The sequence below is a fragment of the Dendrobates tinctorius genome, unplaced genomic scaffold (genome assembly GCF_039654945.1).
Source record: "Dendrobates tinctorius isolate UK_male_01 unplaced genomic scaffold, ASM3965494v1 ptg000233l, whole genome shotgun sequence".
Taxonomy (NCBI): Eukaryota; Metazoa; Chordata; class Amphibia; order Anura; family Dendrobatidae; genus Dendrobates; species Dendrobates tinctorius.
In genome coordinates this window covers 3,739,318-3,766,966 of record NW_027361900.1, presented here as the reverse complement: position 1 = coordinate 3,766,966, position 27,649 = coordinate 3,739,318, and the positions used below count along the sequence as shown (strand labels likewise).

Sequence of the window (27,649 nt, the reverse complement as noted above, 5' to 3'; positions counted from 1 at the left end):
AATTGACGGTCCGGAGGTTGGAAGTCTACAGCTGCGATGCAAACTGTGCACTTCACTGCTGTATTGGGGAAAAGCTCTCTTAGGGTTGTGTAAAAGCGTGTTTCGATACTCCAGCATTTGCTGTTCCCTTTCTAAGGTGGGAATCATCTGGCAAAATTTAGTTTTATAACATGGATCTAATAAAGTGGCAACCCAGTAGTCAGCAATATTCCTAATCATAACTATACGGGGATCTTGTTGCAGATAGTGCAGAAAGAAGGCGCTCATATGTAGGGCTCTACCATGAGGTCCAATCCCATGCTGTTTTGGTGGCTGAGTAACAATGAGGCTCGTTTCCTCCATCCCATCCCGCCAACCACGAACAACAGAGAGGGAAGTATTATCCTCTTCATCTGACAGTTGCTCGCCCATCACCTCTTCCTCCTCCATTTCTTCCTCGGATCTTGCACCTTCGATAACAGCTTGTCTGTTATCACCAGCCCTCCTTGATCACAGTTATCCACCCTCCCCTGGCACCCAACTGTGTGGCGACAGTCTTGAACTTAGAGACAGTATCCCTTCTGCATCCTCCTCTGCTTCCTCCTCTTCTTCTGGGACCACCATCTCTTCCCGCAGGCTATTCAAAGTCTGCTCCAGCATATAGATGATCGGAATAGTGATGCTGATGATGGTGGCATCAGTGCTAACTATCTCAGTATCTGTGACGTATACTGACGACGGGTAGGTTACGTCCGATAGTGGACTCTCTGCATCGCAACACTGGAGCTCCCAGGGGCGAGCGCGCCAGGTGGTGCCGACACCTATACAGGGGCCGTTAGGGGCAGGCCTTCGGAAGACAGATGCCGCGACTGCTAGACCCAAAAGGGGCGGCTCAAAAGACTGAGTGAGGGGTGCAGGACTGAGCATGGAATGCAGAAGGTAGTAAGAAGTACAGAGTGGGGGCAGGACGGAAACACGGAGTATAGGACCAGGCACCGAGAGGGGAATACGGGACGGAGACACGGAGTACAGGACTGGGCACTGGGGTGCAGGACGGAGACACGGAGTACAGGACAGGGCACTGGAGTACAGGACGGAGACATGGAGTACAGGACTGGGCACTGGAGTACAGGACGGAGACACGGAGTACAGGACTGGGCACTGGAGTACAGGACGGAGACACGGAGTACAGGACTGGGCACTGGAGTACAGGACGGAGACAGAGAGTGAGAAGGGGAAAACCCCTAAACACTTGGCCAGGATACCGTAGGAAAGGCACATGATAATCAGGCGTCTCCACCATGTTACGTCTCCCTCTCCCGAGGTTAGACAAAAATCTCCTTAATAGAAGAGGAGCATTAACATTCTCCTTGGGTTCCCAGGACCTCTCTTCGGGACCAAAACCCTTCGAATCAATGAGGTAGATGGTACGCCCCCGAACTTTTTTCACGGCAAGAATTTCTTTCACCTCAAAGACGTCATCGGCCCCTACTGGCTGAGGAGAAGGAGGTGGGACTGAGTGATACCGATTCAGAACAACAGACTTAAGGAGCGAGACATGGAAGGCGTTAGGGACCCGAAGCAAAGCTGGCAACTTCAATTTATAAGCCACGTTGTTAATTCGTCCCAAAAACTCGAACGGACCGGTGTACCGAGGACCCAGTTTGTAAGAAGGTATCTTCAAACGGATATGCTTAGTTGACAGCCAAACTTTGTCGCCAGGTTGGTATGGTGGAAGATCCCTGCACCTCTTGTCTGCATGTCTCTTAATCCAGATACTGGATCTTTCAAGTGCCTCTCTGGTCTCCTTCCAGACTTGAGAAAATTCGGTAGCGAGGGCATCTGCTGCGGGAACACCAGAGGACGTAGAGAGAGGTAGTGGAACACCAGGGTTCTGGTCGGAAACCACAAAGAATGGCATTTTAGTGGTGGACTCATTGGGATGATTATTGTGGGCGAACTCTGCCCACGGCAGAAGAGACACCCAGTTGTCTTGATGGGCGTTAGAGAAGTGACGCAGGTAGGCTATTAATACCTGATTAATCCGTTCCACTTGCCCATTGGACTGAGGGTGATAAGCGGAGGAGAAGTCCAGAGATATACCCATGAGCTTGCTGAGTGCTCTCCAGAAACGGGAGGTAAATTGGACCCCTCGATCGGAGACAATTCATTGAGGAAGCCCCTGAAGCCTAAAGATCTGGTGTATGAAGACCTTGGCTAGCTCAGAGGCCGTAGGCAACCCGGGCAGCGGGATGAAATGGGCCATTTTGGAGAAGCGATCGACCACTACTAAGATGGTAGTGCACCCGGAAGAGCATGGTAGATCGGTGATGAAATCCATACCAATCTGTCACCAAGAGGCTTCAGGAGGAGGCAGAGGGTGGAGCAGACCGGACAGCAGACTTCTTGGTACCTTGTTCAGAGCACAAGTCGTGCAGGAGGCTATAAAATCGGTCACATCTTGGCGAAGGGATGGCCACCAGTAGAAGCGCGAATGGAGGCTGAGGGTTTTCTTGACCCCAACGTGACCCGCAACCTTGGAGGAATGCCCCCAATACAGGACCTCCGACCTCTTATTCTGCGGGACGAAGGTTTTGCCTGGCGGAATGGGAGAGAGCGTCACGGGCGCCACGGTGATAACTTTGGCAGGCTCAATGATGTGAAACGAACCCTCCTCAACCTCAGGTGACTGTAGGGACCTGGATAGAGCGTCTGCCTTGATGTTTCTGTCCCCAGGCCGAAAATGAAGTTTGAAGTCAAACCGGGAGAAATATAGCGACCACCTGGCTTGCCTGGAGTTGAGCCTTTGCGCAGACTGAAGATACGCCAAATTCTTGTGGTCCGTGAAGATTATGAAGGGATGAACTGCCCCTTCTAAAAGATACCGCCACTCCTCCAGAGCCATCTTAATGGCCAGTAATTCCCGGTCTCAATTGCATAATTGCATTCTGCGGGAGAGAATGATTTAGAGAAGTACCCACAAGGCACCACTTGACCCGAAGTTGTCCGCTGAGAAAGGACCGCTCCCGCACCAGTAGAAGAGGCATCCACCTCTAGGATGAAGGGCCTATTGACTAACGGCCGAGCGGTAGCAAAGGACTGTTTCAAGGCGAGAAAGGCCTCTTCAGCCTCTGGAGTCCAAGCATTTGGTTTGGTCCCTTTCCGGGTCAACACAGAGATGGGCTTAGTCACCGAAGAGAAGAAGGGAACGAACTGTCGGTAGTAATTCGCGAAACCCAGGAACCGTTGGATGGATTTTACTCCAACTGGACGTGGCCATTTGAGCACAGCAGACAACTTTTCGGGATCCATCTTTACTCCGGAGTCCGTGATGATATACCCTAGGAAGGGCAGTGAGGTTTGCTCGAATAGACATTTTTCTAGTTTTGCGCAGAGTCTGTTCTCTCGTAGACATTGCAGAACCAGCCGAACACTCCTTCTGTGAGTGGATAAGTCAGGGGAAAAGATGAGAATGTCATCTAGGTATACGACGACACATGAGTAGAGTAGGTCTCGAAAGATCTCGTTAACGAACTCCTGAAAAACCGCCGGAGCATTACAGAGACCAAAAGGCATAACCAAACACTTGTAATGGCTGTCCCGAGTATTGAAGGCCGTCTTCCATTCATCCCCGGCGCGGATCCGGATCAAGTTATAGGCTCCCCACAGATCCAATTTGTAAAGATCCGGGCCCCTCTCAAGCGGTCAAAGAGTTCTGGGATCAGCGGAAGGGGATACCTATTTTTGACCGTGATACTGTTCAGGCCTCGGTAGTCAATACATGGCCGAAGGGACCCGTCTTTTTTCCGGACAAAAAAGAATCCTGCCCCAGCAGGAGAAGATGACTTCCGAATAACACCCCGAGCCAAGTTTTCCTGGACATATTCGGACTTGGCCGCGGTTTCTGCCGGAGACAAAGGCTAAATTCTTCCCCTGGGAGGAGTCGCTCCTGGCAAAAGCTCAATTGGGCAGTCGTAGGCACGATGCGGCGGTAGAGATTCAGCCTCCTTCTTACTGAAGACGTCGGCGTACAAGTGGTAAGCCATAGGAAGCCCAGGAAGATCGATAGGAGCTTGCTGCGGACTTGGGCGAGATACAGGCAACAGGCAGCGTTCATGGCAAAAGTGTCCCCAGAGGAGGATCTCCCCGGAACGGCAGTCTAGAACAGCTCATGTAGACGAAGCCAGGGTAAGCCGAGGAGCATGGCGTAGGACAAACTGGGCAAAACATAAAAGGCGATTTTTTTTTTTTTTTCGGTGAAGAGCTCCAACTTGTATCTCCACCTCGACAGTGACCATGGTGATGGGTTCAGGTAGTGGTTTGCCATCCACGGAGGCGGTAGAGCGTGGATGGCATGCTCCAGTCAACAAACTGGAGCAAGTTCAGAAAAGAGCGACCAGAATGGTGACCGGTCTGCAAACCCTGTCTTATGAGGAAAGGTTGCAGGATTTGGGATTGTTTAGTTTGCAAAAGAGAAAACTGAGAGGAGACTTAATAGCTGTCTACAAATATCTAAAGGGCTGTCACATTGTAGAAGGATCATCTTTATTCTCATTTGCAAAAGGAAAGACTAGAAGCAATGGGATGAAACTGAATGGGAGGAGACACAGATTAGTTATTAGAAAAATTTTTTTGACAGTTAGAGTGATCAATGAGTGGAACAAGCTGCCACGAGAAGTGGTGAGTTCTCCTTCACTGGAAGTCTTCAAACAGAGGCTGGACAGACATCTGACTGGGATGATTTAGCGAATCCTGCTTTGAGCAGGGGGTTGGACCAGATGGCCCAGGAGGTCCCTTACAACTCTACGATTCTATGATTCTATGATTCTATGATTCTCTAACGTAACAACCGGAATTCGGAGCTGGTCCACTTCTTTGAGCCGGATGAAGTTACCAGCCGAACCCGAGTCCACATATGCCTCCACAGAACTGCGCTCCTGACCTAAAACAATTAGAGCCAAAATAGTAAGGGGCAGAGAGGAATCGGTGTCACCTAGGAAGGCCTGTCTTACCTGGCCTAGGCGGAGGCGTTTCCCGGCCGCACTGGGCAAGTACGCACAAAATGATTAGCCCCACCACAATAAAGGCATAGGCCCTGCGTCATTCTCTCCCTGCTTTCTTGCTCGGACAACCTTTCTCGGTCTACTTGCATGGGCTCAGAGGTGGAATTACTAGAAGACGCCGGAGAGCGGGGGATGGGCACTTGGTATAGCCTAAAAGATCTCTTCTCCCTAACTGACTCCCGGGTGCGTTCCTGAAACCATAAATCTATACGGGTAGCTAGAGATATGAGATCTTCCAGAATGGTAGGAGTGTCTCGACCGGCAAGCTTGTCCTTTATTTTACCGGAGAGGCCCCTCCAAAACGCCCCAACCAAAGCCTCATTATTCCACCCCAGTTCAGAGGACAGTGTCCGGAAGCAGATAGCATACTGTCCCACGGTGAGGGAGCCCTGGCGAAGGTTGAAAAGAGCCTCAGTGGTAGAGGCCACACGGCCAGGCTCATCAAATACCCTGCGGAAAGTATCCAAGAAGTTATGGATACTTGATACCACCGGGTCATCTCTTTCCCACAGGGGATTCACCCACGCTAAGGCCTCCTCCTCAAGATGGGACGCAATGAAAGCTACTTTGGCCCGATCAGAGGGGTATTGCTGAGGCAGGAGCTCAAAGTGCAAGCGACACTGGTTTAAAAACCCCTGACACAACTTGGGGTCGCCACTAAACCTGGGAGGTTTCCCTAGGCGTGGTGGCGGATGGGATTGGGGGTCCCGAGGTAGGGCTGAGGCGGCCGCAGAGGACTGTAGGGATTGGAGTCGGTCGTCCACGGACGCCATGTAGCTCAGAATATGTGACTGGGCGTTCCGCTGCTGCGCGAGCTCCTGCTGGAGTCCCGCTAGTAACTGGGTGTTCCCCGGATCAGTAGTTTGCAAGGCGGAAAAGGCGTGTGTCCATGGATTTCATAAAGGACATTATCCTAGTTTGATTTTCACTCAAGAAGAGAAATTCTTTCTGGGTGGCCGCCGAGGCGCTAGCAGGGTCCATGGCCTGATTATACTGTGATGTATACTGACGACGGGTAGGTTATGTCTGAGAGTGGACCCTCTGGATCGCGGCACTGGAGCTCCCAGGGGTGAGCGCGCCAGGTGGTGCCGACCCCTATACAGGGGCTGTTAGGGGCAGGCCCTCGGAAGACAGATGCCGCGACTGCTAGACCCAAGAGGGGTGGCTCAAAAGACTGAGTGAGGGGTGCAGGACTGAGCACGGAATACAGAAGGGAGTAGGAAGTACAGAGTGGGGGCAAGACGAAAACATGGAGTATAGGACCAGGCACCGAGAGGGGAATACGGGACGGAGACACGGAGTACAGGACTGGGCACTGGGGTGCAGGACGGAGACACGGAGTACAGGACGGGGCACTGGAGTACAGGACGGAGACACGGAGTACAGGACTGGGCACTGGAGTACAGGGCGGAGACACGGAGTACAGGACTGGGCACTGGAGTACAGGACGGAGACAGAGAGTGAGAAGGGGAAAACCCCTAAACACTTGGCCAGGATACCGTAGGAAACGCACACGATAACCAGGCATCTCCACCATGTTGGAGACGCCTGATATACCCCGTGACAGTAGCCATTTCAAAACTGCAGAAGGGTGCAGAGGTTCTTAATCTGTGCGCACTCTGTAAATGTGACATGCGCCATGTCCATACTGCGTTGGCCCAGGCTATACGACATGGCATACTGCGTCAGGGCTTGTTGCTGCTGCCACAGTCACTGCAACATGTGCGAGTGAAAATCCACCGTGTATCAATGCAAGTTGATGAGGAGAGGGGTGCGAACGGCGTAAATGAGCACACAGCTTACGTGCTCTCTGGAGCAGCTCACCCAGGCCAGGATAGTGAGAAAATGCTGTACCACAAGGTTGAGGACATGAGCCATGCAAGGCACGTGTGGGCTTGCCTTGCCATAGGGCCGCCACCAGGTTTGCACCGTTACCACCTTCCCTGCATGCAGGTTCAGTGGAGACAGCCATTGATCAAACTGAGCCTGGAGAACTGTCCGCAACTCTTCAGCTGTATGACTGCGATCTCCAAGAAATATCTGTCAGGAACACCGCACTGCACTTGCTCACTGAGCCAGTGTGCGTGTCCTGAGTAAGACAAACTGTGCTCAGAGATACCTGTGGAGCGGGCAGCAGCAGAGAAGATGCATGCTTCAGACCCACAGGACCTGAAGCATGTGACTGCTGGGGGCATGGCCTAAACTCCAGAGAGCTAGGAGCTGCAGGAAAACTCCTAGAAAGGTAACTACGGAACAAAGTTACTAATTGGCATAGACAGGGACATAAACCAGATCAAGCCGGGGTCAAAGCACGAGATAGCACGACAATTACCGATGGGCAATACAGAACGGATAGTCAAGACATAGCCAAGGAGTCAGAAATCAGAGAAGCAGATATACAGTACAGAATCAACAGGCAAACTCACAACGGGGGGACAGAACCGGATCAGAACCATATAAGCAAGCTATAAGACAACGAACAGGCACACAGGGGTCACAACACTCGGCCAAAGGCAAAAGTATAACTGACAGAGATTCGAGTTTCTCAGGGCTATAAAAAGCTCTGCCTGAACCAAAGAGAGGCCACAATAATTAACCCCAGGAGTGCAGGTCAAAGCCTGCACTAAGCTCAAGACATTAACCCCTGACGTGCAGGTCAAAACCTGCACTGGGATCATGGCAATATCAATTTTAAGACTGCCTGATTGCAGAGAGCCCTGGCTGTGCAGTACGGAGGTGGTGGGGGTTTGCTCCGCACTTGAAACGCGTGTCTTGTTAAGGCAGAGGTTGAGGGCACAGGTGGAGGCCCTAGAGGTGATAGAGGAGGCAGAAGCAGTGGAAGAAGTGTAAAATGTAGTGGTTTGTCCTGCAAGCCTTGGGGATTCCAAGACTTGTGGAGCAGCACCTGTCCCCACAGCCAACAGAGTCACCCAGTGCCCAGTCAGCGAGATGTAACACCCTTGGCCATGCTTACACGTCCAAGTGTCTGTGGTGAAATGCATTCTGGCAGGCAGCGATTTTGTCAAGGAAAGGGTGATGTCTGTGACATGCTGGTGTAGCACAGGCACAGCTTTCTTAGAAAAGTAATAGCAACTGGGTAATTGGTGCTGGGGGACTGCGACGGCTATCTGCTTTCGGAAACTGTTTGTATCTATCAGGCAGAAAGGCAGCATTTCCGTGGCCAACAAATTGGATCTGTTGGAGTTCAACCTCTTTGCTTCCTCCTATGCATGACAAAGCTATCTTTATCGTGATCACAACTGCGGAACCATGGGCTGGCTGCAGTGCTGAGAGAGGGCGGAGTGCGGTGAACCAGACAAACTGAGAGAATTGCAGGTGGAGATGTTACTGTGGATTGAGAAACTTGTGATGTGATCGTTCTCTCTGATCAGTCAAAAAAAGCAGGCTTGTCCGATTCCATTACAGCTGAAGGCGGCATCTCAGTCAGCATGACTGGAGTGGGTAAAGAACACAAGGTTTTGCAGTTAAAGACCTGCGTCTCAATAGTTGGCACGGTAACAGAGGTAGGAGGAAGCAGCAGATGCGATTGATGGGGCGGCTGATGGTTGTTGATGTACGCTGGTCCGCATTTTTTGCACAGTGGAGTTCCCACAGTAAAGCATGTTAACATAGTTAAAAAAAGATATTTGTCCATTCAGTTCAGCGTATATTCCATCAGAATAAATCCCCAGATCTACGTCCTTCTAAAGAACCTAATAACTGTAAGATACAATACTGTTGAGCTCCAGGAAGACATCCAAGCAGACATCCAGGAAGACATCTTGAACCCCTCGACTGAGTTTGCCATCACCACTTCCTCATGCAAGGAATTCCAGATTCTCCCTGCCCTAACAGTAAAGAATCAATATACCTAATTTGGACGTGTCTATGTGTCTGTGCACAATGAGTCATCCACAGCTCAACCGTGTGTCTGTGCACAATGAGTCATCCACAGCTGAACAGTAACTTAGGTATCCATAGTTACTACCACTAGCAGCTAACTGTGGGCATAACCATGGATACCTAAGTACTGTAAGGCCCTGTATATGAGTTAAGTGACATATCTAATAAGGAGAGGAGCTCTCCCTTGTGGCGAGTTAAGGCATAAGCCTTTTTTGAACGTTAGCCTGTGAGGCAGCACTGTGAGGCAACATTGTGAGGCAACACTCAGGCAACACTGAGGCAACAGTGTGAGGCAACATTGCAAAGATGGATCAAATTGAGCACACTGTTGCACGTAGAGAAGCGAATCACATACGGATGCGTAACCTGCATCTTAATGAAACAGAAGTAGAAAGAAATTGTTGGAGAACTGCTGATGCAGCCCGACAGAGGGCGGCCAGAGCAAGAGAAACGAATGAAGTAACTGAATCACGTAGAGCACCTAATGCTGCACGACAATGAGCAACACGCAATGCACAAAGTGATAAACAAATTTCACAAATTCGAGAACAAGATAGAAGACGTGTCCAAAATGCAAAAGCCACTCGACGACAGCAAGTTACATTTGCCGCTAGTGAACTTTTCAATCAAATTGATGAGACACGTACTGAAGAGCACCATGCTGGCATACTGACATTTCGATGTTAGTTCTGCCAATCTAAAAATTTTAAAGATGAAATGGCGTAGGACAAAACATTTCCTTCCTGCTGCAAGAGAGGGTGCATCCAATAAAGTCCCATTTATATAGATGACCAATTAGTCAAGTTGATGAAAGGAGAGCATCAGCACTCCAAGAACTTTATGGCTAATATAAGGCAGTACAATAGCTCGCTTGCTTTGGCATCAATGGGAGCACAAGTAGCGCCACCTCCTGGGCATGGTCCATACTGTTTTCGAATTCATGGACAAATTTACCACAGAACTGCCCTATGGCATCCCGCTGTGGGTAGTACTCCCAAGTTTGCCCAGATTTACATCTTGGACAGTGAAGAAGCATTAAGTACAAGAAGTCAAGCAAATAAAAAGTGCCTCCCAGCACTGCTGTCATCTCTTGGAGAGAAAATGAAAGCAATTAACCCACTCACAAGAGCCTTCACAATGATGAGGGAATTTGAAATAGAGGAAGAGAGGGTTGCTGAATTAGAAAATCGCAATCCACTCGAAATAACAATGTCAATTATAAATGACTACAATGATGACCAGAGGCGCTACAATGCACCAAGGTGTAATGAAGTAGCTATAATTTATCAAAATGCAATGGGTGAACCCCCATTTAATAGGAACATCAGAGTTCACCTGAAAAGTGAAAACCAAACAGTTCAAATCAGCTTTCTTCACAGAAAGTGCAAATTGGTATATCATATACAATAAAACATAACCTTTAATGATTCTTTAAAAACCATACATCAAATCAAAACAAACATGTGCCAAAGTGCAATTGTGCAGTGTTCTATTAAAAACAAACCGTTTTGTACTAAATAAGGTACCATATGGCCCTAGACATTAACGTATTTCTTGTCCAGGTGTTTCAAAACCTGGAATCTCCGACCATATGAGCCTTGTATATTTGTAATTGTGTGCCGACCAGGCCTTTATGTCATCAGAATTAATATTACTTAATAGACATATATCCAGCCCGTATATAAATTAGCACAGCATATGTACAGCATCGGTCACATGCATAAGCATAAAATCACCTCATGAGCAAATTGTATCCATTTATGATACCACTATAGAAACTGAGACCGCTGTACTTATCTTTAAACGCTTCTATAAAGAACGGATGATCAGGTAAGGTCCATCTGAAAACCCAAAATCGTGACCCGATCTCCAGACTTGTCACCCAACGCGTTTCATCGATGCCTAACTCATCAGGGGTATTGTGACACCTTCTTCTGGCGCATAGCACGCCCGTTGTAAGATAGCTGCCTTTTATAAATCGCGGCATACCGCGGCTTGTTGCCGTTTCCGGTTGCCCCGTACAGTACTTCCGGTTTGCGCATGACGCCGGCATCTGCTCAGGCAACTTGCCCCACTTCCTGGGTTTTCCTAAACAGGCGCCGCGCGTCATGTTGAGACAGGACCCGACCATACCCTGCCCCACTTCCTGGGCGTAACCGGGCATGTCAGTCTGCATATCAAGATATTGCGTGATTGGTCTAGGCAGTCACCTGACCATCACGTATCAGTAGGAGCCGCTCACTTTATTTTATTGCATCAATCTAATAGTGCGGCTTCATTTAATCAATCATAAATGTTGAATGCGTCCCCCTATCATTATTTATACGGGAACCGAATTGTTAAGTCATTTTATGATTGCATAGGCGTTATGAATCAGTACAAAACGCCAACACCCATATTGTGGACATTGTCAGGGATTATCTTGTGAATGAAAACAAATTCTTTACACTCCGTCATAGGAAAAGAAGCAGAAAAAAAGCAGAAAAAAGAGTCAGGATACCAACTGCAAAATATGTGTGATGTGGAAATTATTCAATTAATTTTGTTGCATGCTTAAGAAGGGGATACCACCAACCTCCATATATCTGTAGGAATTATAGAAAGGGTGCCCGCTAAATCTGGCCCTATAGGTCCCTAACTAGCTGTTCCCTACCTCACGCGGAGGTTGGCACCCTAAATTCCTGTGCAAATGGCGCCCCCACTCCTCGTCGGCTCTCCCTGAACTAAAAAGCCCTATTAAAACTCCCTACAAGAAGGAAGAAAAGGATAGTGTCTCATTCAGTCCTTTGGGATATACAGATTGTAATGAGAAAATCCAATAGGTTTCTCTTTGGAGTATGCGTTTATCCCAATCACCTCCTCTTGGATTTTGGGGGACCTTTTCTATGCCCATGAAACTGACTGCCTTCACGTCACCCTTATGTCTTTGATTGACATGGGTGGCTACCGGTGTATCATGTTTATGGATTATATCTCTATGGTGTTCGCCTACCCTAACCCTCAGCTCCCTCTTGGTCTTGCCGATGTATTCAAGGCCACAGCTACAGGTGATTTTATATACCACTCCTATTGATCTACAATTAATGAATTGACGAATAGGGTAGATCTTTCCTGTGACATTGCTCTGAAATTCTTTGCTCTGTTGAATAGAGGTACAATATTTACAGCTACCACATCTGTAACAGCCTTTCGGCTGTGTACCTAGCCATGTTGAGCTGTATGAGGTTTTCTGGGTATAATGGCTGCGGACCAACCTATCCCTCAAGGAGCGGCCCCTTCTAAATGTAATTTGTGGATTGTCCGAGATCAAGCCTCCAAGATCCTTGTCCATACATAGTATTGGCCAATGTCGGTTCATAATGGCTCTCAGCTCATTTGCCCCATTGGAAAAAGTGGTGATGAACCTTATGATATTGTCTTCATTGGTTTGCTGTTTGGGTATAAGTAGTTCTTTTCTTTCCTTCTCTACCGTAGACTTATAGGCCCCTTTAAGAATGTCATCTGGGTATCCTCGTTCATGAAAACGAGATCTAAGGTCATCTGCTTGTCTCTTAAAGTCTCTCTGATCAGTACAATTCCTTTTCATGCGTAGGTACTGACCTTTAGGAATACCTTTTTTCAAGGGGACTGGGTGACTAGATTCCCATCTTAAAAGGGAATTCGTAGAGGTAGGTTTCCTGTATGTTTCTGTGACTATGCGGTCATTTTCTCCCCTCTTAATGACTATGTCCAGGAAGGGTAGTCTGTTGGCACTAACCTCACATGTAAAGCTAAGACCAATATCATTTATATTAAGATCTTTCACAAAAGTTCTAAAACTGTTCTCATCACCTCTCCAAATAACAAATACGTCGTCGATGTAGCGGAGCCATAGCACTATTTTGTCCTCCGCCACATCGACCTGCTCACCAAAAACGACATTTTCCTCCCACCAGCCCAGGAGCAGATTTGCGTACGATGGCGCACAGGGGTTGCCTATCGCAGTGCCCCTGAGCTGATGGAAGAACCTGCCATCAAAGAGAAAATTTTTTTTCGTGAGACAGAATTCCAAGGCCTGCATAACGAACAGGTTATGTCTCGTACATTGGACGCCTCTTGTCTTAAGGAAATAGTCCGCAGCCATTAGACCTTTATCATGGGGAATGGATGAATACAAGGCTTCTACATCTATTGAACCCAATATCATATCGGTGTCCAATTCGATGTGGTCAAGTTTCAATAAAAGGTCGGTGGTATCCCTTGTGTAGGAACTAAGTGATATAACAAATGGTCTTAAAATTTTGTCTACATAGATACCCAGATTTTGGGTTAGACTTCCTATACCCGATATAATCGGTCGGCCTTTCAAAGGCGAAAGGCCTTTATGAACCTTAGGCAGAGCATAGAATGTTGCCACAGTCGGGTGTTGTGGAATCAAAAAATCTTTCTCATTTTTATCAATGAGTTTTGCTTGAAAGGCCCCATTCACCAATTTCTTAAGATCATTTAAAAAAGTGTTTGTGGGGTTATGTTCCATTCTTTCATACCCCATAGATCTATCTAACAGTGAATAGCACATGGTTTTATACTGTGCTACATCCATCAACACTATATTCCCCCCTTTATCTGCGGGTTTCACTATTAGAGTATTGTCTCTCTCCAGCTCCAGAAGCCCATCCATCTCAAACTTGGTGAGGTTATGGAATCGTCTTTTTTTCCCATTACCCAGTTCCTTGATATCTCTAGATACCAAGTTGGCAAATATGTCAAGGGCCCCTATATCATTGCTAATAGGTGGCATTTGTTTACTCTTATTTTTTAATTGTGTGAATGGTCCCTCACCCAAATCATTGGGATTCATATCCCCCAAATTGAACAAAAATCTCACATCATTAAGTAAATCTGCCTCTATACCCAATTCTGCGCAGCTTTTTTTATCCATATTTATAAAGTGTTTTTTCCACTTAAGTTTACGGATGAAGAGCTGTAAATCCTTAATCGTTTCAAAACATTCAAAATCAGATGTTGGGACAAAAGACATCCCCTTTTAAGACCATTTGTTATATCACTTAGTTCCTACACAAGGGATACCACCGACCTTTTATTGAAACTTGACCACATCGAATTGGACACCGATATGATATTGGGTTCAATAGATGTAGAAGCCTTGTATTCATCCATTCCCCATGATAAAGGTCTAATGGCTGCGGACTATTTCCTTAAGACAAGAGGCGTCCAATGTACGAGACATAACCTGTTCGTTATGCAGGCCTTGGAATTCTGTCTCACGAAAAAAATTTTTCTCTTTGATGGCAGGTTCTTCCATCAGCTCAGGGGCACTGCGATGGGCAACCCCTGTGCGCCATCGTACGCAAATCTGCTCCTGGGCTGGTGGGAGGAAAATGTCGTTTTTGGTGAGCAGGTCGATGTGGCGGAGGACAAAATAGTGCTATGGCTCCGCTACATCGACGACGTATTTGTTATTTGGAGAGGTGATGAGAACAGTTTTAGAACTTTTGTGAAAGATCTTAATATAAATGATATTGGTCTTGGCTTTACATGTGAGGTTAGTGCCAACAGACTACCCTTCCTGGACATAGTCATTAAGAGGGGAGAAAATGACCGCATAGTCACAGAAACATACAGGAAACCTACCTCTACGAATTCCCTTTTAAGATGGGAATCTAGTCACCCAGTCCCCTTGAAAAAAGGTATTCCTAAAGGTCAGTACCTACGCATGAAAAGGAATTGTACTGATCAGAGAGACTTTAAGAGACAAGCAGATGACCTTAGATCTCGTTTTCATGAACGAGGATACCCAGATGACATTCTTAAAGGGGCCTATAAGTCTACGGTAGAGAAGGAAAGAAAAGAACTACTTATACCCAAACAGCAAACCAATGAAGACAATATCATAAGGTTCATCACCACTTTTTCCAATGGGGCAAATGAGCTGAGAGCCATTTTGAACCGACATTGGCCAATACTATGTATGGACAAGGATCTTGGAGGCTTGATCTCGGACAATCCACAAATTACATTTAGAAGGGGCCGCTCCTTGAGGGATAGGTTGGTCCGCAGCCATTATACCCAGAAAACCTCATACAGCTCAACATGGCTAGGTACACAGCCGAAAGGCTGTTACAGATGTGGTAGCTGTAAATATTGTACCTCTATTCAACAGAGCAAAGAATTTCAGAGCAATGTCACAGGAAAGATCTACCCTATTCGTCAATTCATTAATTGTAGATCAATAGGAGTGGTATATAAAATCACCTGTAGCTGTGGCCTTGAATACATCGGCAAGACCAAGAGGGAGCTGAGGGTTAGGGTAGGCGAACACCATAGAGATATAATCCATAAACGTGATACACCGGTAGCCACCCATGTCAATCAAAGACATAAGGGTGACGTGAAGGCAGTCAGTTTCATGGGCATAGAAAAGGTCCCCCAAAATCCAAGAGGAGGTGATTGGGATAAACGCATACTCCAAAGAGAAACCTATTGGATTTTCTCATTACAATCTGTATATCCCAAAGGACTGAATGAGACACTATCCTTTTCTTCCTTCTTGTAGGGAGTTTTAATAGGGCTTTTTAGTTCAGGGAGAGCCGACGAGGAGTGGGGGCGCCATTTGCGCAGGAATTTAGGGTGCCAACCTCCGCGTGAGGTAGGGAACAGCTAGTTAGGGACCTATAGGGCCAGATTTAGCGGGCACCCTTTCTATAATTCCTACAGATATATGGAGGTTGGTGGTATCCCCTTCTTAAGCATGCAACAAAATTAATTGAATAATTTCCACATCACACATATTTTGCAGTTGGTATCCTGACTCTTTTTTCTGCTTTTTTTCTGCTTCTTTTCCTATGACGGAGTGTAAAGAATTTGTTTTCATTCACAAGATAATCCCTGACAATGTCCACAATATGGGTGTTGGCGTTTTGTACTGATTCATAACGCCTATGCAATCATAAAATGACTTAACAATTCGGTTCCCGTATAAATAATGATAGGGGGACGCATTCAACATTTATGATTGATTAAATGAAGCCGCACTATTAGATTGATGCAATAAAATAAAGTGAGCGGCTCCTACTGATACGTGATGGTCAGGTGACTGCCTAGACCAATCACGCAATATCTTGATATGCAGACTGACATGCCCGGTTACGCCCAGGAAGTGGGGCAGGGTATGGTCGGGTCCTGTCTCAACATGACGCGCGGCGCCTGTTTAGGAAAACCCAGGAAGTGGGGCAAGTTGCCTGAGCAGATGCCGGCGTCATGCGCAAACCGGAAGTACTGTACGGGGCAACCGGAAACGGCAACAAGCCGCGGTATGCCGCGATTTATAAAAGGCAGCTATCTTACAACGGGCGTGCTATGCGCCAGAAGAAGGTGTCACAATACCCCTGATGAGTTAGGCATCGACGAAACGCGTTGGGTGACAAGTCTGGAGATCGGGTCACGATTTTGGGTTTTCAGATGGACCTTACCTCATCATCCGTTCTTTATAGAAGCGTTTAAAGATAAGTACAGCGGTCTCAGTTTCTATAGCGGTATCATAAATGGATACAATTTGCTCATGAGGTGATTTTATGCTTATGCATTTGACCGATGCTGTACATATGCTGTGCTAATTTATATACGGGCTGGATATATGTCTATTAAGTAATATTAATTCTGATGACATAAAGGCCTGGTCGGCACACAATTACAAATATACAAGGCTCATATGGTCGGAGATTCCAGGTTTTGAAACACCTGGACAAGAAATACATTAATGTCTAGGGCCATATGGTACCTTATTTAGTACAAAACGGTTTGTTTTTAATAGAACACTGCACAATTGCACTTTGGCACATGTTTGTTTTGATTTGATGTATGGTTTTTAAAGAATCATTAAAGGTTATGTTTTATTGTATATGATATACCAATTTGCTACCTCTAAATATCTGACATTGGTTTGAGACACCCCCGCTATATAATCTTCACAGAAAGTGTGATGCAATGACACATCCACTTCTATTCCCATATGGGGACAGTGGATGGACAATAAATTTGACAACTCCAATTACCCTAAGTGTGCAACATCAAGGAATTGGTGACATTGATCTACCATCCATACCAGTGGATCAAGATTGACAAGAAAAAGTCACCCTGTTGCAGTACTGTGCATACAGGCTTGCAATTCGTGACGAGTTCAATCCCCTTTTAAATGCTGGGAAGTTGACGCAACAATTTATCGTTGACAGTTACGTCAAAATTGAATCCGACAGGATCAAATACATAAAACCAAATCAAAAGGCATTACGCGTCGACAGTTATGCTGGCGTTACGGATCACATCCATAATATTGCGTTACACCAAGGGCTAAAAGCTGGGACACCAGTAATTTTACCGTCCAGTTTCTTTGGAAGCCCAAGAGCTATGCAGCAAAATTACCAAGACACCATGACAATTGTCTGAAAATTCGGAAAGCCAGATCTTTGTGTTATGATGACCTGTAACCCAAAGTTGAAAGAAATTACTGAAAACTTAGAACCATGGAAGAGGCCGGAGTTCAGACCAGATTTGGTTAAACGAGTATTTAAAATCAAACTCCAAGCCGTGCTTAATGAGATATTGAAAAAGCACATTTTTGGGCGTGTAGTTGACTATGTGCATGTAATAGAATTTCAAAAGCGTGGACTACAACATGCTCACATGCTCTTAATCCTCGGAGAGGAGACAAGAGGGACAAAGAAAGAATTGATGAATTGGTCTCTGCTGAAATCCCAAATGAGACAGCAAATCCAAAACTACATGAGGCAGTGATGAAGCACATGATTCATGGCCCATGTGGTAAGGATCAACCTGGTGCTATATGCATGACAGATGGTCAATGCGCAAAAAAGTTCCCAAAGGATTTTAATACAGAGTCAAACCCCAATGTTGATGGTTACCCAGATTACCATTTATGCAATACTGGGAAAATCAGACGAGGAAAGCGAGAAATCGACAATAGATGGGTAGTTCCATACAACCCTTATTTATTACTCAAGTACAATTGCCATATCAATGTTGAGATATGTGCTTCAATAAAAAGTGTTAAATATCTTTTCAAATATGTATACAAAGGGCATGACTGTGCCAATATCAAGTTTGATACATTAAACTGGAATGAACCAGCCATGTACCTAGATTCTCGGTATATAAGCTCCCCTGAGGGTATGTGGAGAATCAGAAAAAATGCATGATGCTTCACATACCATTAAAAGGCTGGCTGTGCACCTTGAACACATGCAGCAAGTGTTTTCTGAAGATGGTAATGAGGATATGGCTATTTCAGACTCAAAAGCCTCTACACTGCAGGCTTATTTTGAGCTAAGCAGAATTGACGCTTCCGCCCGTCAGTATTTGTACAGTGACATCCCTGAACACTATGTCTGGGATAGAAAAGCTGTACCAGAAGGATGGAAAAAACAACTGGCTCAATTTGGGAAAACAATTGCCTGAATGTAGACAGTCTCTTTAACAGATGGTGAGCTGTGTTACCTAAGACTCCTTTTACTTCACGTAAGAGAAGCAAAGTCTTATGCTGACTTAAGGACTGTCAATGGAGTCGTACATGACATGTATAAAAATGCATCTTTTGGAAGACGATTCCGAATGGGAAGATGGTATAACAGATGCAATCGCTTCCAAAATGCCCTACCAACTTTGCAAATTATTTGCTATAATTTGTGTATATGGGAAACCAGCTAAACCATTGGCATTATGGCAAAAATATAAAACCGAATTTATGGAGGATTGCACCAGGCAGTATATTCCAGAAATTGCTGAGCAACTGCTCTTCATGATATTGATGAAGTGCTCTTAAGCAATAAAAAGTCCTGTGCTGACTATGGATTGCTCCAGTAAATGTTCCAGATGAAATACTGGACCAACCAACTGAATTCTGCTGTAATAAAGCAGGAGGCTGAGCAATTGAAAGCTATGCTTAATGAAGCTCAGCAATCAGCTTTCGATGCAGTCAATGCTGCACCACAGCCAGACAACACTAGCTCACACTGGTTTTTTTCTGGACGGCCCAGGAGGCAGTGGGAAGACATTTTTGTACAACTGCTTCCACAAGACACTACAAGCTGAAATGAAGTCTATTTGATCTGTAACCTCCACTGGTTTGGTGGCTACATTACTACAAAACGGTAGCTCCTACCATTCCAAGTTTGGCCTTGGAATTACAACAAATAAGACAACATGTGTCAAAAATTAAGCCAGCCTCACTTCAAGCAAAGGAGCTTAGGGAGTCATCTGTCGTTATTTGGGATGAAGTAACAATGACTCAGTGTTTTAATATCGACGCTGTGGATAATTTGTTCCATGACATATGTGGAAAAAAAGACCATTTGGTGGAAAAGTTTTCATAAACTTTGGTGACTTTCGTCAAACCCTACCAATAATGGAAGGAAAAAGAGGCCAAATTGTACAGTCCACCATTAAATATTCAAAATCCTGGAATCAGTTTTCACTGTTCCACGTTACTTCAGAATATGAGAACGTCTCAGGACGAAGTTGAGTACAATTCATGATTACTTAGACTTGTCAAATGAATATGGTCTACCAGAAGACACAATTGAAATCCTGAATTCTTTTAATTTAATTACAGCTATTTTTGGCGACTCAAATGAGATTACCGATGCAACGGTAGAAGCAATTGCCAATAAAGCAATTCTTGTGCCATTGAATGATGACGTTCACGCCTTGAATGACAAAATTCTTAGTCAAGTTCAAGGTGAGCACTTAACATCGCTCCATCGACACAATTGCAGAAAAGGAGGGTGTGATTCTCACAGATTACCCTGTACAGTTTCTTAACTCTTTGAATCCCACTGGGATGCCCCCTCATGAACTAAAGCTGAAACCAGGAGCTGTAATTATGCTCCTGCGTAATCTTAACAGAAAGCGTAACCTTTGAAATGGCACAAGGCTTTATGTGAAAAGCTTAAAAGCAAACGTTATTCATGCCGTTGCTTTAGATGGAAAAGCAGTTCTTATTCCAAGAATTGACCTGATTTCCAAAGAAAAACACTTGCCAGTCCAGATGCCATGGCGTCAGTTTCCTGTCATGTTGGCTTTTGCAATGACCATCAATAAATCTCAGAGACAGTTCTTGGATATTGTAGGAATTTATTTGCCTCTCCCAGTGTTTTCACACGGGCAGTTATATGTGGCTTTCTCCAGAGGAAAGAAAAGCCAACAAGTAAGGGTCAAAATATTTGAGACCCAGAAGCAAGGTAAACTTATTCCTAACATTGCCAAATGGTTTACTGTCAACTGTGTGTACAATGAAGTCTTTTATTAAGAATTTTAACAACTGTAAAAGCCAAAAAATTTTGTACACAAAAGCGGGACTAACTCCTAGCCGTTTGTCTATGGACCAAACATTGGGCAGGGCCTTGGGGGAAGATCCCAAGTGTGCTCAACCATGTGAAATAGCTTACGCTCAGGAACATTGAGGGATAGCGCTATCGGATAGCTCTACCCGTTCATTTCCTTTAGGAATAGAGCTATGGGATAGTTCTACCCGTGCACTTTCTTCATGGATAGCGCTATCGGATAGCTCTACCCGAACAGTATTAATGACAGAGCTTTTCATGCACAAGGTAGGAGTGACTGGAGAGGTACACCAGGTATTTATGTTTGCTGTTAGTCTGCACATACGCCAGTCTGGTGCGTGGTTACACCCCATTGCGAGGTCAGTCTGATGCATGGTTACACCCCATTGCGTGGTTTGTAATCACAGCGTGCGCCTGAAGGGCGCGCAATCACTTGTCACAATTACGATGCAAAAAAACCCATTCCTAGCCACTAGTACATGGGCTAGGGATATATGTAATAGGCTGTAGCAGCAGACAGTAATGGAATGGAGCATCTTGATGTATGGAATGAGATCTATATACCCACATACAGTGCCTGAATGCCTTGCACTGATATGTATAGAGCCACATAGACTCCCCTCTCTACCTAGCACTGCAATCTATATACTCTGGAATTAGTCCTTAGGCCAGAGTCACACTAGAGAGAAATACGGACCAGTGCTATGTGAGAAAAAATTGCATAGCACTCGGACCAATGTTAATCTTTAGGGCAGCTCCCATCAAGCATTTTTTTCTCTCATGTATTATACGTGTGGAGGAAATCGCAGCATGCTGCACCTTATTATGGCCGAGACTCATCAATGCAAGTCTGGGTGCAAGAAAAAAAACGATTACACACAGACCATGCGTGTGACTTTCAAGAAATACGCAGCGGTGTCCTCGAGAAAAGAGGGGAATTCAGTGCGGTGTACAGTAAAATCACACTGAAAGGTTACAATAGAATAGATAGAATACATGTATACACATAGTAGAGGTCTACAGTATATATTGTAATGCAGTGACCCCTGTGACAGCTAGGGGGCGCTATGTGGGCTCCCCAGGTCATGCATGCAGGCGTTCACTCTGTGGTGATGCAGAAACAGTGACTGGCTGGGTTGTGAATGGCCGATATATGTCACAGGGATGGATGCTCCCTGAGATGCAACCCGGAGTGTTTTATTATTAGTGCACGTGAGCATTAATATAACGGTTCGTGCACCTGAGTCCGGGTGGAGGATAGCTATGAGAGATGGGAGGGTCAGGCTACCCATATTACCTTACCTTTGGGTGAGGGTGCTGCCTGTACCCCTGTTTTCCTTCAAGACCTGCAGGTATTTTCAGGACCTGCTGTGAGGTCATGACCAGCTGACCAGCCATGTGATCAGGGCCAGCGTTACGGGCAGGCAGACCAGGCAGCTGTCTAGGGCCCCCACTCCCGGTAGAGTTCACAGCAATGATGGAGGAGAGAGCGTCAGCTGACACTCCCTCTCCCATCATTCCCTGCTCTGCCTCTGACACAGTGGGTGCGCGATTACATCATCGTGCTCTCACTGTGTGCCAGGAAGAGCAGGAGACAGGAGCCAGGAGCAGCGCAGCACGAGGAGAAGGTGAGGAGTGTTGTTTTTTTTTTTTTTAATAAATCGTTTGGTGTGCAGGACTATGGGGCCACTCTCGAGGAGGGGGCTATGTGCGGCTGGGCTATATATACTATGTGGGGCTGGGCTATATACCATGTGGGGCTGGGCTGTATATACTATGTGTGGCTGGGCTGTATATACCACGTGGGGCTGGGCTATATAGACCATGTGGTGCTGGGCTGTATATACCATGTGGGGCTGGGCTGTACATACCATGTGGGGCTGGGCTATATATACCATGTGTGGCTGGGTTGTATATACCATGTGTGGCTGGGCTATATATATCATGTGGTGCTGGGCTATATATACCATGTGGGGCTGGGCTGTATATACCATGTGTGGCTGGGCTGTATATACCATGTGTGGCTGGGCTCTATATACCATGTGGTGTTGGCCTGTATACACCATGTGGTGCTGGGCTATATATACCATGTGGGGCTGGGCTGTATATACCATGTGTGGCTGGGCTGTATATACCATGTGTGGCTGGGCTGTATATACCATGTGTGGCTGGGCTATATATATCATGTGGTGCTGGGCTATATATACCATGTGGGGCTGGGCTGTATACACCATGTGGTGCTGGGCTGTATACACCATGTGGTGCTGGGCTGTATATACCATGTGGGGCTGGGCTGTACATACCATGTGGGGCTGGGCTATATATACCATGTGTGGCTGGGCTATATATATCATGTGGTGCTGGGCTATATATACCATGTGGGGCTGGGCTGTATATACCATGTGTGGCTGGGCTGTATATACCATGTGGTGCTGGACTGTATACACCATGTGGTGCTGGGCTATATATACCATGTGGGGCTGGGCTGTATACACCATGTGGGGCTGGGCTGTATATACCATGTGTGGCTGGGCTGTATATACCATGTGGGGCTGGGCTGTATATACCATGTGTGGCTGGGCTGTATATACCATGTGGGGCTGGGCTGCATACACCATGTGGGGCTGAGCTGTATATACCATGTGGGTCTGGGCTGTATATACCATGTGGGTCTGGGCTGTATATACCATGTGTGGCTGGGCTATATAATACCATGTGTGGCTGGGCTGTATATACCATGTGTGGCTGGGCTGTATATACCATGTGGTGCTGGGCTATATACTATGCGGCTGTGTTATATACCATGGGGGGTACATTTTACATTATATTCTATGGGGGAGGCTGTGTTGTATAATATGGGGGGCTGCATTATTTTCTATGGGGAGGTGGGCTGTATTATATTCTATGGGGGGGCTGTATTATATTTATTATATTCTATGGGGGTGATTGCATCATACTCTGAGGGGGCTACATTATAGTATATGAGGAGACTACATTGTATTCTATGGGGGGCTGCATTATATTCTGTGGGGGGCTAGATTATATTGTATGGAGGCTTCATTATACTTTATGAGGGGGCTACATTATATTCTATGGGGGCTGCATTATACTATATGAGGAGGGCTACATTGTATTCTATGGAAGGGCTACATTAACTATATAAGGTGCTGCATTATATTCTATGGGGGGCTGCAATATTCTCTATGAGGGGGCTGCTATATATTCTATGGAGGGGCTGCATTATACGATATGAGGAGGGGCTGCATTATATTCTATGGGGGGTTACATTATATTCTGTGGAGTGGCTGCATTGTACTCTCTGGGGTAGCTGCATTATGCTCTAAGGGGTGGCTGCATTATACTATAAGAGGGGGATGCATTATATTCTGTGGGGGTTATATTATATTGTATGGCGAGACTGCATTATACTCTGTGGGGTGGCTGCATTATGCTCTATGGGGTAGCTGCATTATACTATATGTGGGCTGCATTATACTGTATCAAGGACCGTGGGGAATACATTATATGAAGAACTATGGGGTGCATTATACTATGGGAAGTGAATTGTACTACATGGATGACTATGGCAGTGTATTATACTATGAGGAGTGTATTATACTATATGGAGGATTAGGCAGTGTATATTAATATATGGAGGGCAAATGCTATTGAGAACTCTGCTATTAGAAGTGGAAAGAAAGAACAAAGACGAAAGAATCTAATTAATAAAAATATTGGAGAAAGAGAAACCAATCTCAAACTAAAATGTTTCTATACTAATGCACAAAGCATGGGCAACAAACAAGGAGAATTTGAACTACTAACACAGGAAAAGAAATATGATGTCATTGGAATCACTGAAACTTGGTGGGACAATACACATGATTGGAATACAAGACTAGAAGGATACAACTTATTTGCAAGAAACAGACTTGATAAACGAGGAGGAGGTGTCGCATTGTATGTTAGAAACGCGTTTATCTGCACAGAGATTGAAGCTTCAGAGACAGGGATTTCTGTGGAAACTGTTTGGGTAAGAATACAAGGACAGAACAATGGAAAGGACACCATTGTAGGCATTTACTACAGGCCGCCTGTGCAAGCTGAAGATATGGATGAACTCTTTATGCATCAAATGGCCAAGTTCTCCAAAAAATATGACATAGTTGTCATGGGAGATTTCAACTCTCCAGACATTTGTTGGGAATCTCTCTCAGGCAAAACTAACAGGTCAAGGAAATTCTTATCCTCTCTTGCTGACAACTTTATCTTCCAAAAGGTAAGGGAGAAAACAAGGGGAACTGCTACCTTGGATCTAATCCTTATAAACAGGGAGGAAATGGTTGAGGAGGTAAAAGTGGCTGGGACCCTAGGAGGTAGCGACCATGCTATTTTAGAATTTTGGATAACTAGAGGCGGAAGACCTGTGAAGACTCAGACGTCAAGGTTAGATTTCAGAAAGGCAGATTTTAAGGGATTCAGAAAGAGAATTGGAGGGATCCAATGGCTGGATATCCTTAAAGACAAAAATGTCCAGGAAGGATGGGAAATCTTGAAAAATGACATTCTCAAAGCACAGTTGTTAACAATTCCGAAAAGAGGGAAGAATAGGATGCATTTAAGGAAACCAGGATGGGTGAACACAGAACTTAAGCACATGCTAAAAAGGAAGAAAAAAATGTTTATAAAATGGAAAGAGGGAGGCATATCTAAAGAAAATATAATGCGGTCTGCAGAACCTGCAGGGCACAAATCAGATTACCTAAAGCTGAAAATGAATTGAGCCTTGCAAGAGATGTCAAAAGCAATAATAAAGGATTTTGGGGATATGTCAAAAGTAAAAGAAAAGTCAAAGATGCTATAGGATTTTTACAGGATGAAAATGATGAAATGGTAAGACAGGATGTTGAGAAGGCTGAACTTTTAAATTCCTATTTTGCATCTGTTTTTTCTCAGAAAGGAAATGTAACATCAACTGTTATTCACTGTCCTATTAAGGGAATAGTAGAATCCAGGATATCTATAAACAGAAAGATAGTGAGGAAACACTTAGCTAACCTAAATGAATTCAAGTCTCCAGGTCCAGATGAATTACACCCCAGAGTACTGAAGGAGATAGCAGAAGAAATTTTTGAACCCCTCTCCATAATCTTTGAAAATTCTTGGAGAACAGGAGAAGTGCCAGAAGACTGGAGAAGAGCAAATGTTGTTCCTATCTTCAAAAAGGGGAAGAAGGTGGACCCAGGCAACTATAGGCCGGTGAGTCTGACTTCTATACCAGGAAAGATCTTTGAACAAATTATTAAACAACATGTATGTCAATACCTGGATAAGAATGAAGTGATTAAACAGAGTCAGCATGGGTTTGTAACTAATAAGTCATGTCAGACTAATTTAATTTCCTTCTATGACGGTATTACTGATTGGGTGGATCAAGGAAATGCTGTAGATATAGTATATCTTGACTTCAGCAAAGCATTTGACAAAGTCTCTCATACAATCCTTATTGAAAAAATGACTAAGTATGGAATGGACAAGGCAACTGTTAGGTGGATTCATAACTGGCTTTGTGATCGGACCCAAAGAGTGGTCGTAAATGGCTGCACATCCAGTTGGAAGAATGTCTCAAGTGGGGTACCACAGGGTTCTGTCCTGGGCCCTGTATTGTTCAACATCTTTATCAACGATTTAGATGAAGGAATTGACGGTAAACTGATTAAATTTGCTGATGACACAAAGCTAGGAGGGATAGCTAATACTAGAGAAGAGAGAGAGAGGATTCAAAAAGATTTAAATAAACTGGAGAAGTGGGCAGCAACTAACAGAATGGTTTTTAACAGGGAGAAATGCAAAGTACTACATCTGGGCAATAAAAATGAAAAAAGCATATATAGAATGGGAGGAATAGGGCTAAGTGACAGCACATGTGAAAAAGACTTGGGTATACTAATAGATCACAGACTGAATATGAGTCAACAGTGTGATGCAGCAGCAAAAAAGGCAAATGCAATTCTAGGATGTATTAACAGAAGCATACAGTCTAGATCACGTGAAGTCATTATTTCCCTCTACTCCTCTTTGGTCAGACCTCATCTGGAATATTGTGTCCAGTTTTGGGCACCACATTTTAAAAAAGACATCAACAAACTGGAGCAAGTTCAGAAAAGAGCGACCAGAATGGTGACCGGTCTGCAAACCCTGTCTTATGAGGAAAGGTTGCAGGATTTGGGAATGTTTAGTTTGCAAAAGAGAAGACTGAGAGAAGACTTAATAGCTGTCTACAAATATCTAAAGGGCTGTCACATTGTAGAAGGATCAACTTTATTCTCATTTGCACAAGGAAAGACTAGAAGCAATGGGATGAAACTGAATGGGAGGAGACACAGATTAGATATTAGAAAAAACTTTTTGACAGTTAGAGTGATCAATGAGTGGAACAGGCTCCACGAGAAGTGGTGAGTTCTCCTTCAATGGAAGTCTTCAAACAGAGGCTGGACAGACATCTGACTGGGATGATTTAGCGAATCCTGCTTTGAGCAGGGGGTTGGACGAGATGGCCCAGGAGGTCCCTTCCAACTCTACGATTCTATGATTCTATGATTCTATGAGGAGTGTATTATACGATATGGAGGACTATGTGGTGTAAACTGTAGATGTGCTGCTGATAACATGATACTGTATGGTGATCTGTTAGTGATCCATTAATGATTGTTCTGTCACCGTCATTCTTTCTCAGATGGTGGAAAGAAGCCGGGAAACAAGTGTTGAATGACTTCAATATTGTTGATCACACTCATTTAGCGGCCTGAACTCAGCGCATGTAACTACAACCAAAATGCCTCTGTGTGATGTGCAATATGTTAGCATGCATTTGGGGCCCCATTTTAAACTTTGTCTAGGGCCCCACTTTGCCTAAAACTGGCCCTGCATGTGATCCATACCTCACCTGGGGGTGAGGTTGCAGCCTATATAATGAAGGTGTGTTTAGCACATGATAGAGTGCTTGGGAGTCTGGATTGTGCACAGACTTCCATGTGTCCAGGTGGAAACCTACAGAGTTGTCTGTGACCTGGAAGGTAGAAGGCCCCCTGTGTGTGTGGCCCCAGGCCAACCCTGCTTGCTGGATGTTGCACAGCCTAGGGAAGCAGTGCTGGCTTTCCTGAACCAGAGGAATGAGGCCTGTGAGATACCTCCAGAGTGGACGGTCGAACAACCATGAGTGGCACTGACCTCGGTCAGTAAAAGACTGTACTGTCCTATGGAACTGAGTGTTTAACGGACATTGCCCTGGCCTGTGTGTGATCAGGGTCTGAGAAAACAAAGCCCTGTTTATGGACATTATTATTT

The 27,649-nt window shown here is 45.3% G+C and overlaps 1 protein-coding gene across 1 annotated transcript in view; it reads left to right on the top strand.

Annotated features, from left to right (window-relative positions):
- The first annotated feature begins 9,752 nt into the window (after positions 1 to 9,752).
- LOC141060272 (uncharacterized) overlaps positions 9,753 to 27,649 on the top strand; it is a 28,166-nt gene continuing 10,269 nt past the window's right edge. Inside the window, exons 1-3 of the mRNA XM_073556493.1 lie at positions 9,753 to 10,287; positions 19,573 to 19,698; positions 19,943 to 20,200. Of these exons, the coding sequence (XP_073412594.1) occupies positions 9,753 to 10,287; positions 19,573 to 19,698; positions 19,943 to 20,200 (919 nt within the window). The remainder of the gene's footprint in view (positions 10,288 to 19,572; positions 19,699 to 19,942; positions 20,201 to 27,649) is intronic.